General features: G+C 40.9%; 1 protein-coding gene across 1 annotated transcript in view; it reads left to right on the top strand.

Annotated features, from left to right (window-relative positions):
* Positions 1 to 16,354, top strand: part of PTPRD (protein tyrosine phosphatase receptor type D) — a 335,371-nt gene that overhangs the window by 288,098 nt on the left and 30,919 nt on the right. Inside the window, exon 25 of the mRNA XM_054727642.1 lies at positions 623 to 777. Within this exon, the coding sequence (XP_054583617.1) occupies positions 623 to 777 (155 nt within the window). The remainder of the gene's footprint in view (positions 1 to 622; positions 778 to 16,354) is intronic.

Here is a 16,354-nt window from a genome sequence, read left to right on the forward strand (position 1 = left end):
CCACTGGTTAGGTATATGCATGCACACAAGTCCTTTGGTTGATCTCTCCCCTTTACCCCCACCCTCCCCTACCTTCCCTCTGAGGTTTGACAGTCTGATCGATGCTTCCCTGCCTCCGGGTCTATGTTTTTACCTCCTTTCCCCCTTCCCAGTATGGAAGAAAGATTCTTTTGAGAAATCACGTATCTTAAGGCTTTATTTATAACTTGATTCCCCTGGCAGCGGTGAAGAGGGAAATAGTCCTTCCATTATCGCTCAGCCATTTTTCTCTTTGTCGAGTTATTAGTAAATATGGAACCCTTGCTCTGAACGAAAGTTTCGGCAAATGAAGAATAGATGAGGAAGAACCACTTTTTCCTGTAAAATATAACAGGAGCGCTCCTGATGGTTACACCTGAAAAATGTAATGCTTCTCACCTAGGAATCTGATCTTCCTGAACAAACATTTGTCATTTACAAATAGCTCGGGGTTTCTATCTCCAAACGGTGTGTCTTCCCAAAGGATATCGGGCCGGGGGAGGAATCAAGATGCACGTTGTCGTGTTACCTCTTCCATGTCAGTATTCCTCCTTACAACCTGGGCTAGGAAGCCAGCATTTCAGCCAATGTTCCTACTTCACAGAACGGGTCCAGCGAGAAGCGGGAAGTGCGGCAATTCCAGTTCACCGCCTGGCCCGACCACGGCGTCCCAGAACACCCGACGCCTTTCCTCGCTTTCCTTCGGAGAGTCAAGACCTGTAACCCCCCGGACGCGGGCCCGATGGTTGTGCACTGCAGGTAAGAGCCGCGGAGAGCGTTTGTTTTCCCCACAGTCAGGTGTGTGGGGACACAGAAAGCTCAAATGGTTCCTCATTGCATATTCTCTTTCCAATTCCTTAATACTCTGGGATAGTAAATACCTTCATAAATAGTACAGGTGGGGTTTTTCAGTTAAATGAGGCCCATACTAACAATAAAAGGAAGGATTTGATATAGATCTATATATCTTACCCTGTTTTATCTTGCATGTGAAAATAAACACAAAATTAAGTGTGTACATGGGCATAAATATATGAACATGAAACAGAAAAGAATTGAGAATTTTTTTATTTTCTTTATTGATTAAGGTATTACATATGTGTCCTTATTCCCCCCTTCCCCCCATTCCCTGCTCATGCCCTCACCCCCCTGGTGTCTGTGTCCATTGGTTATGCTTATATGCATGCATACAAGTCCTTTGGTTGATCTCTGAGAATTAACCTTGTAATTAGTTTCCAGTTTCAGCTGTGTAGAGGAATATTCATATATATATGTATATATGTGTGTATATGTGTCTATATATTACAGTTGTTCAACAAGTTCTTAAGGGCTGGGCTGACATATCCTTTTAGCTATGGTAGGGAAAAATGCTAAACTAAATTATATTGTAAACTTATACACTTTCAGAGAATTTCTTACTGCTTAAGGATGTCTTCTGCATGTTAATATTAAGTCACATCTAGACAAATCTGACTGACAAATCCTCTATATCACCACTCAGACCCAACTATATATGTGTTCACATATTTTCAATATGAAACTGAATTCTTTCAGTTTCCTGAGTTTCTCTAGAGTATTATTACTAACAGATTACTAAAGATATCTAGTCACATTCTACTTATTACTATACTAAAGTCCCGGTGCATGAAATTCGTGCACTTGGGGGGGGGTGTCCCTCAGCCCGGCCTGCGCCCTGTCGCATTCTGGGACCCCCCTCGGCGGACATCCCTCTAGCAGTGCGGGATTCCTCACTCCTTACCGCCCACCGGCAGCGAATGTGGGAGAGGCTCCCGCCACCACTGCTGCACTTGCCAGCTGTGAGCCCAGCTTCTGGCTGAGTGGCACTCTCCCTGTGGGAGCACACTGACCAGCAGGGGGCAGCTCCTACGCTGAGCATCTGCCCCCTGGTGGTCAGTGTGCATCATAGCGACTGGTCGATCTGCTGTTCGGTAGATATGCATATTAGGGTTTTATTGTATAGGATAAATGTATAGTTCATGTAACTTCCTAATAGTTTCTTATAAACTGAGTAGTTCAAATATGAGAGACTACTGGCTTCTTGCACAGAAAACTAAGATTGCAGTGTGCAAGTATATTAGGAAGGAAACAAAGCTTCTACTATTAGCCCAGTTCTATGATGACTTAATAGCATAACTCTCAATTTTTACAAAAAGGTGGGACAATGGATAGACCAGAATAAAAGCAACAAAATGCACTTGACTAATCCATTCTGCAGTAGTAATTGTTAAACAATGGACTGCAAATTCTAAACAAGATCATGTTGTAGTTCTCTTTTCTAGCAGTTATTTGTCCCAACAAAAAACAAATACTATTACCTTATATTTGTAGAGTTTTGTACAAATTCCAAACCACTCCCCCGTGCTTTGTTTTGTTTTATGTTTTTAACGACAGTATGCCGGGCCAAGAGATGAGAACACGAGAGACCCTGGGGTTTGGTGCAAGTACTGGCAGCTGCAAAGTGGGTCTCACCTTGTAATTTAGGTCTCACTCTGCTGTAACCAGGACAGGGACCTTTGAGGACCTGCCACTGTGGTGCAGTTTTTTTGCATGATTCTTAAACACTGGAAATTATTTTTATTAATTTGAACACGTGCTTCCGCATCATGAAAGCAGATTTCTGGTTCTCCTGCCCGTTGTTTTCATCAGGTGCTAGTTTGACCAGTGTAATATACCCTCTTATACAGCTTAGCAGGCCTCAGAGAGACATTGTGCCTGGTTACAAGGCGTTCCTGCCTGGCACAAGCTTCACTTCGTTAATGAGGGTCACGTGTTAAATCATAAAATGTTTTCAGATGGAGTTTGGGCACAGGCTAGGGAAATAGGAAGTTTGAGCTCACGGAAGAAATGTCGCCCTTATAGACCTAACGGCAAAAATGCAATTCACACAGAGGTGTGTGTGTGTGTGGCTGTCTATGTCTGTGTCTATGATATATATATAAAAACCTAACTTGGAAGTCTTCACTGAAAAAAAGCAGTATTATATGTTCATTGCATTTTGAAATATAGCATGTTTACTCTCTCAATTTTTCTATAAATTAAAGTGAGGTCCTGGAAAACTAAGATGATAAATTATAGATAGATAGATGATAGATAGATAGATAGATAGATAGATAGATAAACAGATGATAGACAATTTTAAAAATGCCATTTACTCTCTGTTGATTATAAGCAAGGCATTAAGGCTTTATGCTAGATACTTAGAGAGACCCACAAAACAGTTTTCAAACAAGTGGGAAGGAAAAGATAGATAACTATAATGGCTTATTTTTTAGAAAATACATACTTCCCCCCCCCAGCCACCCACACCCCCTACACACACACACACACACACACACACACACACACACCTAAATTATGTTAAGCCACCTGCACTCAGCTCAGGGAGATATAGATGGCTCGGGAAAAACAAGGAAACAAAGATGAATGTGCAGAGCTAATAGCTGCTGACATTTGGAAGTGCTGTGCCTGAGGCTCTGGAGAAGCTGGTATTGAAACAAACAGCAGAAGGGCAGGTATATTTGGTGGAAGAAATTTGTCAGCAACTACAACACAGTGAGGGAAAGATGCAGCAGAAACCGAACTCCGGGAAATGACCTGTGTTCACCCACAGGTAACCTCATGTGTCTGGTGAGAATCCCTGGCCTCTTTATTTAGGAGAGACAATGTCCATGTTGCCAACATTCAAACCATCATGAATCTTTGGACACCAGAATGTTAAAACTCGTGAGCATAATTGTTCTGATAGGGTGGCAAATTCAAGTCATTCCAGATAACAACTGCTCAATGGCATCCCAGAAATGCTGCTGTAGACATCAGCTCTGAGCTTGTGAAAATAAATGGAAGGCACCATGCAGAAAGTTAACTAGCCACGCCACAAAGAAATGCCGCTGGTAGTTGGCAGGGTCATGGCACAAATCATCACACCACACAGTCTGGAATCTATACACTGTACTTCATGTTGTGACGTTTCTGATGACGGACTTGAATTGTTTTGTCTTTACGGAAGAAGTAGTGACAAACTCAAAGTAAACCCAAACCTTTACCCAGGAGATCCTGTGAGAATGGAGGAGGTTGTACAAGTCTGGTGTAGACCAAATGAAAAAGGGTGGGGGGAGGAGGAGCAGAAGAAAAAGAAAATTCACATTCCTTCAATAGTTTTGTGTAGTAATAAATATGCCAGGACTAAAAAGTCATTATGAGTAGAAGAAATTCTAGCAATAATAGTAAGAAAGTATTACAAGGATAGACTAAGGCAATAAGCATGGACAAAAGCTTGGAGGGTCACAGAGAAGGATACATTCTACCCCATTTCTGAAAGAGAGGGTCAGTTCAATGGGTGTAGAAGGAAAGATAAGGTCTAGCTGTCCCTCAGTTCACGCCAAGCATGTAATCTCAGCATTAAGAGTGCCCCCTTGGAGACAAAGGCTGCCTGGGTAAAGCTCTGGCTGGTTCACTCATTGGCTGTGTGCCTTTTGGAAAGTTCTTATCTGTTAGATTCTGTTTCTTCACAGAAGGGGTAACTGTTTATAGCAATAAGAATTTTAACTTCTTAAATGGAATTATATACATAAAGCACTTAGGACAGTGCGTAGTGTAGAAGTATGCAATAATATGACATCATTGGTATATTAATTAATTAGTGAGTCTTAAAAACCATGTGTATATTTAAAGCTCTAGGGAGAAAAATTCAACATGAACTTGGGTCATCTATATTACCTGAGCCATCTATCCTATGACTAACCAAGTGTTTATAAATATCCAAATATTTAATTGAATGGATTATTTTTTTAATTTAGGTATTTTCCATCATGATAATGCCATCTGATTTTTCATAGTGACAGACAACATTTTGACGCTATGAGTTAGAATCATTTAAACAATAAATCTGCTCTCATAACGACCTGAGAAACCATTGAACTCTTAAAATGATGCTGTTAAAGATACAGAGAAATTAATGTGGAGGTTTTTGATGCCTTCAAGATAAAGTTTGAACTTAGCGTTGTGTTCATGGCCCTTATCACCTAGGCTGATCTCGCCCTTCATGCCTAATTGTTCATCCTTTCAGCCACCTGCTGAACATTCTAAGTACTTTCATCTCTGGCTCTCAGCACATGATATTCAACCAATTTAGAATCTTACCTATTCCCCTTCTCTATCTGATGATGTTCAACCCTGTTTCATAATCCAAATCAAAGAGTACTTCTCATGTTGCCTTGTAAAGGTTGCAAACTGGCCTCAGATAGCTTTGTTGATATAAGTGATAGTTTTTGTTTTTGTTGTAAACAAATTGAACTTGAGTGCTTTTTAGCTGGAATGCACTATCCAATTATCCAAACCCTCACCACTCCCTGGTGTTTTACATACAGCTCAACTCTCCATTTATAGGAATTGCTTCATATTATAGACATGTGAGGTGAAATCCTGGAGAAACCTTTAAAGGTCATTCATTCCCCATTCCTTTCCCTACCTGAAGAATTAAACAGTCTCTTCTCTGAGCTTGCATAAAGGATTGTGTTCACACTTAGCATAGTTAGCTTTATGTGTGCAAATCACATAGGCTGTGAAATCTTAGAGGACGTGGACTATGGATTATGCACATTTGTACCACTGCTCTTATATCATGGTAGGTGCTCAGTAATTGTGTGCTGAAGTTAGTTGAAGTCTATATGGCACTTTGGGAATTTTTGCAGAAATAGTAAGATTGTTTCAAGGTTCGACTATCTTTTGTTCCTGTTTTTAAACACAAGACTATATTTGTATTTCTTTATATTGGAGTATTTTTAAGAAAGTTTCATTATTTTAAACTGTCTTTGTCTTTTTTATACCTTTTTTCTGAATCCCTTTTTCTACTGCTCCATCATTTATGTCCTTTCCCACATGTCCTCCATTTCATGAATAAATATAGATATAGCTCCCTATTTTATAGCTATAATAATAGTTAAGAATGTTGAACCCTAGACTAACATCAAATATACTCTCTTCTCAACTGGGGAGGCCTCTTCTAAGTGTTTTATATGTTTCGCTGATTCCCCCTCCCCTACCTCCCTCCCCCCCCGCCGCCAAATCATCTTCAGAGGTAGGAACCTTAGGAACTTTATCTCTCATTTCACACAATTAAAAAACAGAGGCCAAGAGAGGTCAGCTTAACTGCCTGAGCTGATGCCACTAGTAGTGACAAAGCCATTATGTGCCCCAGGTTGCCTGGCCTTTATAGAGGGCATTTCACTTTTACAGCCACCCCGATGACCTGGTCAGAGGAGCCATTCCTTCCTCTCTGACCCCACATCACATTGCCATAATCTAGCCTTTATTTCACTCTTTCTGTATCAGAGGTAATTGCTAGCATGTGTCTCTTTGACCCCTTAATCATCTTAACATAATCACAATAGTACCAATTACTGAACCATTACTGTTTTCTAAGTATTACCAAACACTTTTAGTTACACTCATTTAATCCACAAAACACTATATTTTACTTGTGAGGAACAATTAAGCATAGAGAGGTCATAGGTGATTTGCTCAAGGTCAAACGGCTCATAAATTTAGGCCTATTTCCAAGTCCATGACTCTTTTGCCCCCTAATGTCTAGTTCTGACTCTTCTTGCAGAGACCATGTAGTTCGTTACTACTTATTTGTTGACTGAGTGGTCATCAGATGGACAGGTGCCCTTAACCTCTTCACAGATAGCTATGTAATGCATAACTAGAGACATGGAATGTTTTTTTCTCCTTATTTATAAAGTTTGATCTTGAAAGAGAAAGGGGAGAACTTTCAAGGTATTTCCTAAGCTTAGGTTTTATAGCGGTCATATATTATATTTTTGCATATTGTTTCAGTCTTCCTCTTAGAAAATAAAGAAGTTTTGTTCCCCTTTCTCCTTTTGAGCTCAGTGTTTCAGGTTGTTTTATAGGAGAACTTGTGGTTAATATGCTAATGGTACCAAAGGGATGTGACAACTAATTTTCTCTAAGTACTTGGTTCTTGTTAAGAATGAATAATTGGGATAAAGCTATCATTTCACTGAGGTAATAGTAAACCCTTGATCCATATACTAACTCTCAGTCACGTCAACCCCTCTTAGAAACAAGGGAATACATTTTCTTCATAGGAGAAAAGTATTCATTTATGAATAAAAAAGAAGGATAGATCAGACCTCCCTGAATCTATCTTCTAAAGGAAACATTTGAAGGAGAGTAAACTAGACCTCTTAGAGATAATTTAAATCTTTCACATCACAGAATCAAACCAGTCTTCAAAACTGGAAGGAACAGGGAATGTGAGCCAGATCTAGATCAATAAAACCCTGGAAGCATCGTGGGCCACTGAGTGAGGCCCAGTAAAAATCAAGTGACAATTTGGGGTTGGAAAGATTCCTAAGATCCAATCTTCATAATCTTTTTTTGACTTTATATGGGAAAGCACAACCAAGAAACTACTTAGATCATATTCATAATATAACCATTTACTCCTAATACCAACCCAGTATTGACAACAACAGCCATCTGAAGGTCAAAAGATTTTGAAAGGCATTGCATCTAAGCATAAAAATAAAAGACCTTGTGATCCAAAGGAGCTGAAAGTGGTACGGAAAATTGTTTAATGCATTTTTAATCACTCATTCTAAATTCCATTCTTTATTCTTGTTCCATTCAAATATCTCTTTAGATCAAAGACCACAAGTATTGCCAAGGCATGTGATAGTTTTGAGATGCTGACAAATACAAACTGTACACCCATATTTCCTTAAACCTGGTACTCATTTTCATGTATAAATTAAGTAATATAAGAAGCTAGCTTTCTGTAGCTGAAAGACTAGATTGTTAAAAAATACCAACATCTTCGGATAAGAAAATGGGTGGAAAATACAAATTATGTCCTTATTTATGGAAACATTTTAAGGTGAGGAGAAGTAATTATACCATATGGAAACTATTATGCCAGGTTCTGTTCTCATATACCAATAATTCTGCATGAAAAAACAAATTCTATATTTATGAACAATATAGTGATATAAAACAGGATGCCGAGTCTGCAATATAACGATGGCACAATCCTATAAGAGAAAAATATCTTACTTCCACTGAAATAGTTTAAAAGTAACTGAACCAAAAGAAACATCAAAAGGAATTGCACAATAGCCCTAGTTGGTGTAAAATATAAAACTCAAAATGAAGAAGGTGTTTGGAGTTCTGGGAAGAGTACTCTGGATGCCTGATAAAATGAAATATTTGTTTGAAAAGAAGCATTATAGATCTAAAGCAATAGAGAAGTGAGGCCAATATTGTAAGCAACTATCTCATTTCGCCCAGCCGGTGTTGCTCAGTGGTTGAGCATCCACCTATGAATAAGGAGGTCACAGTTCAATTCCTCGTCATGGCACATGCCCAGGGTTGTGGGCTCAAGCCCCAGTTTGGGGCATGCAGGAGGCAGCCTATGAATGATTTTTTTCTTATCATTGATGTTTCTATCCCTCTCTCTCCCTTCCTCTCTGAAATCAATAAAATATATATTTTTTAAAACTATCTCATTTGAAGTCCATATTTCAGTCTACATCATGAAAATCCCTTCAAGGGCAACTGAGAAACTACCACCTTGCCATTCCATGCCCAAGAATAGCAATCAAATCACTTTTGTGTGGGAATGGCAACCATTTACAGAGCATCTTCCCATCACTTACTTGATTCAGTCTTTATGACAAGAATGGTAGGTGTGTTTTATTACCATCCTCACTGTACAGATCAGGAAATTGAGACCCCAAGACACTGACCGAAGACCCAACCAGTAAGTAGGGAATCTGCCTGAGAACCCATGTTTTATGACTCACGTGTTCTCCTCTTTGTCTATACCATACTGCCATTTTCTAGTTTGCTTAGTGTATGTTACACAAATGAGAGCAGAACTGTCCTGAGCCCACAACAGAGATGGCTCTTAGCAGATCTAATGGCCCCTTTGGGGGCAGCACAGCACGATGGTGAAAACTGTGAACATGAAATCAGCTTATGAGAGTTCAATCCCAGCTGCACCATTTCCTATATCTAGGACGTTAGACAAGTTATTTAACCTTTTTATACCTGTCATTTCCTGGTTAGTAAAGTGGAGATAATGGCAGCATGACCTTCATAGAATTATTTATAAAGATTAAATAAGATCATATGTGTAAAGTGATAATTAGCCAGGTACCTGCCACATAGAAAGAAGCCAATAATTGTTTGTGGTCATTTTTATTTTGTATAATTTTTTATTACTTCATTATTTTTATCAGTGTGGTGGTTATTTAAATCGGTTCTATTACTATCAATCAACAAACAATACTATGATAGTTTCTGAAATGAGAGCTCTACTTCTAAGTAATTTGCGATTTAGAATCAAAATGTGTATGTGTGTATTAACCTAGAAGATAAGTGACGATTAGAATAATTAACACTTTAATAATGCATATATAATGTCATAATTATTTCATTGCACTGAAAAAAGTTCTTTACTTTCCATACTGGATTGTTACTATCAGTCCAGATTTCTCAGCCTCCTCAGCATGGACATTTGGGTGTGTGATGTTTGTTGTGGGGCTGTGCTGTGCATTGAAGGATGTTTTGCAGCTCCCTGGCCGCTGACCACCAGGTGCCAGTAGCACACCCCACACAACCCCCTCCGCCCCCGACAGCTGCAACAAATTAAAATGTCTCAGACATTGCCAATGTCTCTGAAGGGGCAAAATCACCCTTGGTTGAGAACCACTGCTATAGCAGCAAAACTGACGTATGATTGTGGCAGAATGTGTGCATCCAAATAGGAGCCCGCCTCGAAGTGTTAAACTTGAAAACACTTCTTTGAATGGCATACTTTTTTAAACATTAGGAGAACTTCTCTATGAGACTTACTTTACCTTAAGAATTACTGTTGAAGTATATAGATAACTTAGCTCCTTACTTGAAGAACCACCCAAAAAATATTCCCTATCTTGATCACCAACTGTACAGACCAAAGACTTGACTCTAAAAGTCTCTTGGCACTTAACAAGTCTGCCTTTAGGAACCAGATGTGCCACCATTAGGGGATTCAAGCGAACAGGGCACGGGCTCTTAATGCTCCTGCAAAACAGTTGTTCCAACAGTACCTCTGCATCTTCTGCGCCGTGGCAGCTCTGCTGCAGCGCATCCTCAGCCCCCCAAAGGCGGCCACGTCTAAGGGCCATGCTGCTCTTTTTTGCTAGGTTATCAGTTACAAGGCCTTGTATTCGTGCTTGGTATGAATGTCCAGCAGTTCAACACAAGCCATAGGAATGCCCTGAAATGGCATATGACTTAATGACTGCGCCCTTTTCAGTAGTTAGTGGAGGCTATGGAGAAGACATTAGCTAAATGGAAAAAAAGTGGGTCATAATGTCAGATTGCAGGTCCTGTAATGCCTTGCTCTTTGAGCTTTGGAGGTATATACTTCTGGTTTAGCACACACTTTTTTTTTTAATTCTTTATTGTCTAAGGTGTTACATATAGTATTACATTTGTCTCCTTTTTTCCCCATTGGCCATCCCCACACCCTAGCACATGCCCCCACCGCCCCTAGTGTGTGTGTCCATTGGTTGCATGCATACAAGTCCTTTGGTTGATCTCTTACCCCCCATCTCTTACTCCCCATCCCCACCCTCCTTTGCCTTTCCTCTGAAAATTGACAGACTGTTTGATGCTTCTGTGTCTCTGGATCTATTTTTATTCATCAGTTTATGTTGTTCATTATATTCCACATATGAGTGAGATCATGTGATATTTATCTTTCTCCGACCAGCTTATTTTGCTTAGCATAATGCTCTCCAGGTCCATCCATGCTGTTGCAAATGGTAAGAGTTCTTTCTTTTTTACAGCAGCATAGTATTCCACTATTTTTAATCCACTCATCTGCTGATGGACACTTAGGCTGTTTCCAAATCTTGGCTATTGTAAATTGTGCTTCTGTGAACATAGGGGTGCATAAGTCCTTTCTGATTGGTGTTTCCGAATTCTTGGGACATATTCATACAAGTGGGATTACTCAGTCAAATGGGAGTTCCACTTTTAATTTTTTGAGGAACCTCCATACTGTTCTCCACAGTGGCTGCACCAGTCTGCATTCCCACCAGCAGTGCACGAGGGTTCCTTTTTCTCCACATCCTCGCCAGCACTTGTCGTTTGTCTATTTGTCGATGATAGCCATTCTGACAGGTGTGAGATGGTACCTCATTGTCTTTCGATTTGCATCTCTCAGATGATTAGGGACTTTGAGCATGTTTTCATATGTCTCATGGCCTTCTGTATGTCCTCTTTCGAAAATTGTCTAAGTCCTTTGCCCATTTTTTTATTCGATTGTTTATTTTTCCTTTTGTTAAGATATATGAGTTCCTTATAAATTTTGGAGATTAGACCCTTATCAGATATAACATTGGCAAATATCTCCCATGCTTATATGCATGGGCTTTCTTGTTGTTTTGTTGATGGTTTCTTTTGCTGTGCAGAAGCTTTTTATTTTGGTGTTGGAAAAATTGGACAAATGCATGCCAAAAAAAAAGAAAAAGAAACTAGACCACCAACTTACACCATACACAAAAATAAACCCAAAGTGGATGAAGGACTTAAACATAAGATGGGAAATCATAAAAATCCTAAGAGAATCCACAGGCAGCAAAATCTCAGTCACATGCCAAAGCAATTTCTTCACCGATACCGCTCCTAGGACAATGAAAACTAAGGAGAAAATAAATAAGTGGGACTACATCAAAATAAAACAGCACACTCTTGTTTGTAAGTCAGGCCATCAAGAGTGAGTAGTTAAGACTTTCCTCCGTCCACAGTGTTGCTTAGAGACTTTATCTAAACAGATAAAATAAATGAGGGATCAGGATTAACTAGGCTCTTCTATTCTGACCAGAAAGACTAGACAACTATTTGCTTAAACTCTATGAGAATTTAAGCAAATAGCTATTTGAATTGTGATTATTATGAAAAACTGTGCCTTCTCTGTTTTTGTCTGTTTGTTTTAATTTGGGTTCGTTTTGAACATTGAACCATTTGTTTTAAGTGTAGTTATATTTCAGTGTCTGATACAACCGTGTTCCTTCACAGCTGGCCACTTTTCTGAAACGGGGGATAAATCAATTACTTAGTCATTGTTGCCTACAAATACCAACCCCCATGTCCTGGCTTCAATGCCACAGTCTGTGTCTCAGTATTCTGTGGCTGACTTGGGGCGGAGGGGCCCGCTGCCTCCTCTCCTGGGGTCTCCTTTGCAGTCAGCTGGAAGGGCTGGGAGAGCCAGGCCTCTGTCTCCAGAGGACTTTCATCCTGGTCTGATGGTCTCCGGGTCCTGGGGATGAAAGGAGGAGCTTACCAGGCCTGTTGACAGGGAGGCTTGGAAGTCACACATCATCACTTCCACCGCTGCATTCTTTTGCTCAAAGCAAGGCAAGGGCTAGCCCTGATTCAAGGGGTGGCCGCACAGACTCCGCCTCTTGCTGCCGGAAGCAAGGAACAGTTGTGGCCTCACTTACTCCCCCCACCCCCCACCCCCAGCTGCGGGCTGCATGGCTGAAGCTGGTAGGTACTGGGTACTGGACTGGGAGTCTTTCTTCCCACTCTGACCAGCTTGTCTCAGTTCACTGTGGATTTCCCTCCTGGGGCTGGGTGAGCAGAGCCAAAGCCCCTGGGTCCCCCCCAAGACAGTGTTCCTGTTCATATAAGAAATGGGCAATGTTTAAAAAGCGGAGGAAAATCCATTTAATTTGGTTCAGACCTGCTACCTGATTTTTGCTGAAATGTCAGCTTGTGTGGTGGGAGATCTTGTACTCTTTACTTCCCTTTCATCTTGTCTCAAAAATATTTCCTTTGTGTCCTCTTGTAATTTAGGATTTATTAGGGGTGATAGACCTTTTATTTCTTAACTCAAGAACTCTAGGAGTATCATTTACTCATAATGAATAAGTGAATCATAGACCTAGAAGGGACATTTCAAGCCTCCTAGAAAAGCCCCTCCCTTTCTCTCTCTCTCTCTCTCTCTCTCTCTTCTCTCTCTCTCTCTCTCTCTCACACACACACACACATCTTTCTCTCTTTCTCTCCCCTCCCTCTCTCCCAGTCTCTGCTCGCTCTCTCTCTCTCTCTCTCTCTCTCTCTCCCCCCCCCCTCTTCTCTTCTCTTCTCTCTCTTTTTCGCTCTCTCTCCATCCTCCTTGTCCCCCTCCATCTCTTTGATTTTAGAGATGGAAAAAAATAAAATGAAGCACAACAAGATTTGCAGCTTTCCCATAGACTCTCGCTGGTCCAATATGTTTCCCACTACATTATGGTCCTTTTAATTTTGTTCACATTAATTTGATTAAAGAGTCCTTTAACATTTTCTAGGTGAATTAGGAGAGTAATCAGAAAGCACCTGTATAATGGCAGGAGGCATTATGTTTGGAACTAAGATGGTCAGAGTAGGTAATTTTGATGCATTAGAGCCAATTAAGTATCACAGATCTTCAAGACCGATTATAAGGAGGGCTGATGAGGAGCCAGGGAGCAACCTGGATGTGCTGGGCAGCCAGGTGGTTATTAGGCTGGGGCAGCAGAAAATGCTCGAGGGTCCGGAGGACGGAGGAAGCAATGTCAGAGGTGCACTCCTCTTGCCTTGCAGTAGTGGCTGGAGCTGGAATGGAGCTGTGATGGGGGAAACCACATCAGGCCACCGAAAATGGCTCTGCATGCTGTCCTGGCAGCCCTGCCCTGTCACTGTGCCGGCCTGTGTATCCGCCGCTCCCGCTGGAGCTGTCGCCTGGCTGTGCCGTGGCTGTTGCGTGAGCGTTTTAGTGGCCATATGCCTGGGAGGCTCATGATCCACAATTTCCTCATCCCAGGCTCCAGCCAAGTGCAGCAGATGCTATTGTTACCTCTTCTATTGGGTAAAGTAGGAAGCAGAGAGAAAGAAATTTGTCAATATTGTTTTTCTGCTGGAACTGAAATAAAAACTGTGTGTGGTATATTGTCCGATAGCAACCCATGTGCCGAATCCCCATTTTGTGTGGCAGGCTTATGGAAGTTAAGACTCTGCCCCTGTATTTCTTAACATAATGCCCTTCTTCATTCTACTGTATAATTGTGGTGCAATTATAGCCGTTCCGACTTCTCCGTGTGGGTTTGTGCTGTTCCTTGCATCTGCAAACCCTTTGCTTCTGACCGTGCCATCTGCTGGAATCACTTCTATTTCTCTCACACACTCACAGGGTTTGTTATATGCCCTAAATCTAGCTGTGAAAAGCTCTGATATTTTTCATATAAATAAACATGTTCAGCAAGTATTTTTAAACCCTTTGCCTTGAGAAATAGCATTAATAAGGTACATTTGTGTTTGTAAAATAAGTACAGCTGCTGGGGGAATTTCTTGTTGCAGAAATGTAGGAAGTGACACCAGAATCAGGAGAGAATCCCTTTTGAAGTAAAAGCCTGCACATGTACACGGCGTCTGTGCTGAAGACAGACTAAGTGATGACAAATTAAACAAACAGAAAGGCTCCTTCTGGACACAGAACATGCTCCAGATGTGTGTGTGATGTGTCTGTGTGTGTGTGGGGGGGGGGTGGGGGGGGGGCGGGGAGTGGGAGGGAGAACAAAGTCTTAAGCCTCTACTAACCACTGGATCCCATGTTATCGCATCAAACCTTTCTTTCTGCCCGAATGTGACGCTGATGAGCCTGCTCAGTATTTCTCACTCCGTCACGCTCATCAGCCCAGTTAGGTCGAATGTGCATTTCCTTCATGGGACTGGATAAGAAGAGCAAAACCCCAAGCGTAACCCAAAATACAGGTTCTTTTGACAATCCGTGACATTTGACAATCTATTGCCATTGTCACTCGGTTCCTTCATTTCCTGGGTTTTGTTTGTTTTGGATCCATAACTACCACCAGATTTGTAGAGAGGCGGGTTGGGGTGACGTTCTCTCTGCAGCTTCTCACCTCCTTGCTGTGTTCTCCGTCCATAAGCAGCAGGGCTAAGTGGGCAGAGCCCCCTCTTGTCACTGAGGCAGCGACTTGACAAGATTGCGTCTGTTGCCTGAATTTGGATTATTTGAGGAAGCTGGTTGTTTTACTGCACTCTCCTTGAAGACCAGGTTCAGGTTGGATGCTCTTAAGTGAGGAGAGAGGATGAATGTACAAAAGATGCAACCTCAGTAGGTCACGATGGCAAGCCTCTGAATTTTAGGAAGAACCAGGTATGTTAGATCTTAATGTGGACAAACGAGGCACGTCCCAGGGATCCTCTGAAAATATGAGGCGTGTTTCACACCAGTAAAAAGCAAAGTCTTCCTAAAGTAGGTTATGCATAGTAGGACATTTCAAAATGAAGAGTAAGAAATGAAGCTCCTGGGTCTTAAAGGTTTCATTGTAAGTGTGCTAATGAGAAAAACTCTGAATTATGACTTTTACTACGTATTTGACTTTTAGGCTAAGAAATAGAAATTGTGTATATAGAAGAATGAGAGAGATTGGATGCCCTAAGACTATGAGGCCTTGTGCAAATCACTTGCCTGACTGAGTTGCTATTTCTCAGGAAGGTGGAAAACAATGTGGTGATTTGCCAAAGGCATCTTCTTCTACAAGGGAAAACTGCGTAAAAATTGATAGATTAAATGCTTATTTATGACGATGATGATAATGATTAGAAATTTTGTTCTATGGAAGCCATAATAAGACATTTTCTCTGACTACCTTTAAATTCAGTCCCAACTGGGTCCATAGGCAATCAATCCTTCTAGGGAAAGACAAATACTTTAGGATCTGTCTTATATATAGACTCTAAGAACATTTTTTTAAAAAAGCTTAGCAATACAGAGAACAAATTGGTGGTTGCTGGAAGCACAGGGGTATGTTGGGCATGGAGTGGAAGAAATGGGTAAAGTGGGTCAAAAGGTTAAAAGTATAATTTTTTTTTAAAGTTTCACTTTGTCAACCTTAACCCAACTCTAATTTTCATCAATTGGGCAGAGAGTCTTGCTCAGTCTGGACTCATGCTCACTACTTACGTTTGAAAAACCATAACCAATTATGTTGCACACCACAAAAATCCTTTCTAACCTGGAGTCAACATTTCATCCCTCTTTTGTGTGTCTGGAAATGATTGACCTGGCTTCGGACTATTTTCTCTGATGTACTACCGTCTGAAATTCACTTGTTATCTTGGTTCAATTAAACTCAAACTTAGTGGTTTGTAGGGCACAATAGTAAAGCCACAAGCTTAGCAAAACCTTTTCCAGAATTCAGTAAGAAGCTCTGTGAATGCAGCCAATTATAAGAGCTATAGATGTATGTATGCC

Source organism: Eptesicus fuscus, chromosome 15, assembly GCF_027574615.1.
Source record: "Eptesicus fuscus isolate TK198812 chromosome 15, DD_ASM_mEF_20220401, whole genome shotgun sequence".
Taxonomy (NCBI): domain Eukaryota; kingdom Metazoa; phylum Chordata; class Mammalia; order Chiroptera; family Vespertilionidae; genus Eptesicus; species Eptesicus fuscus.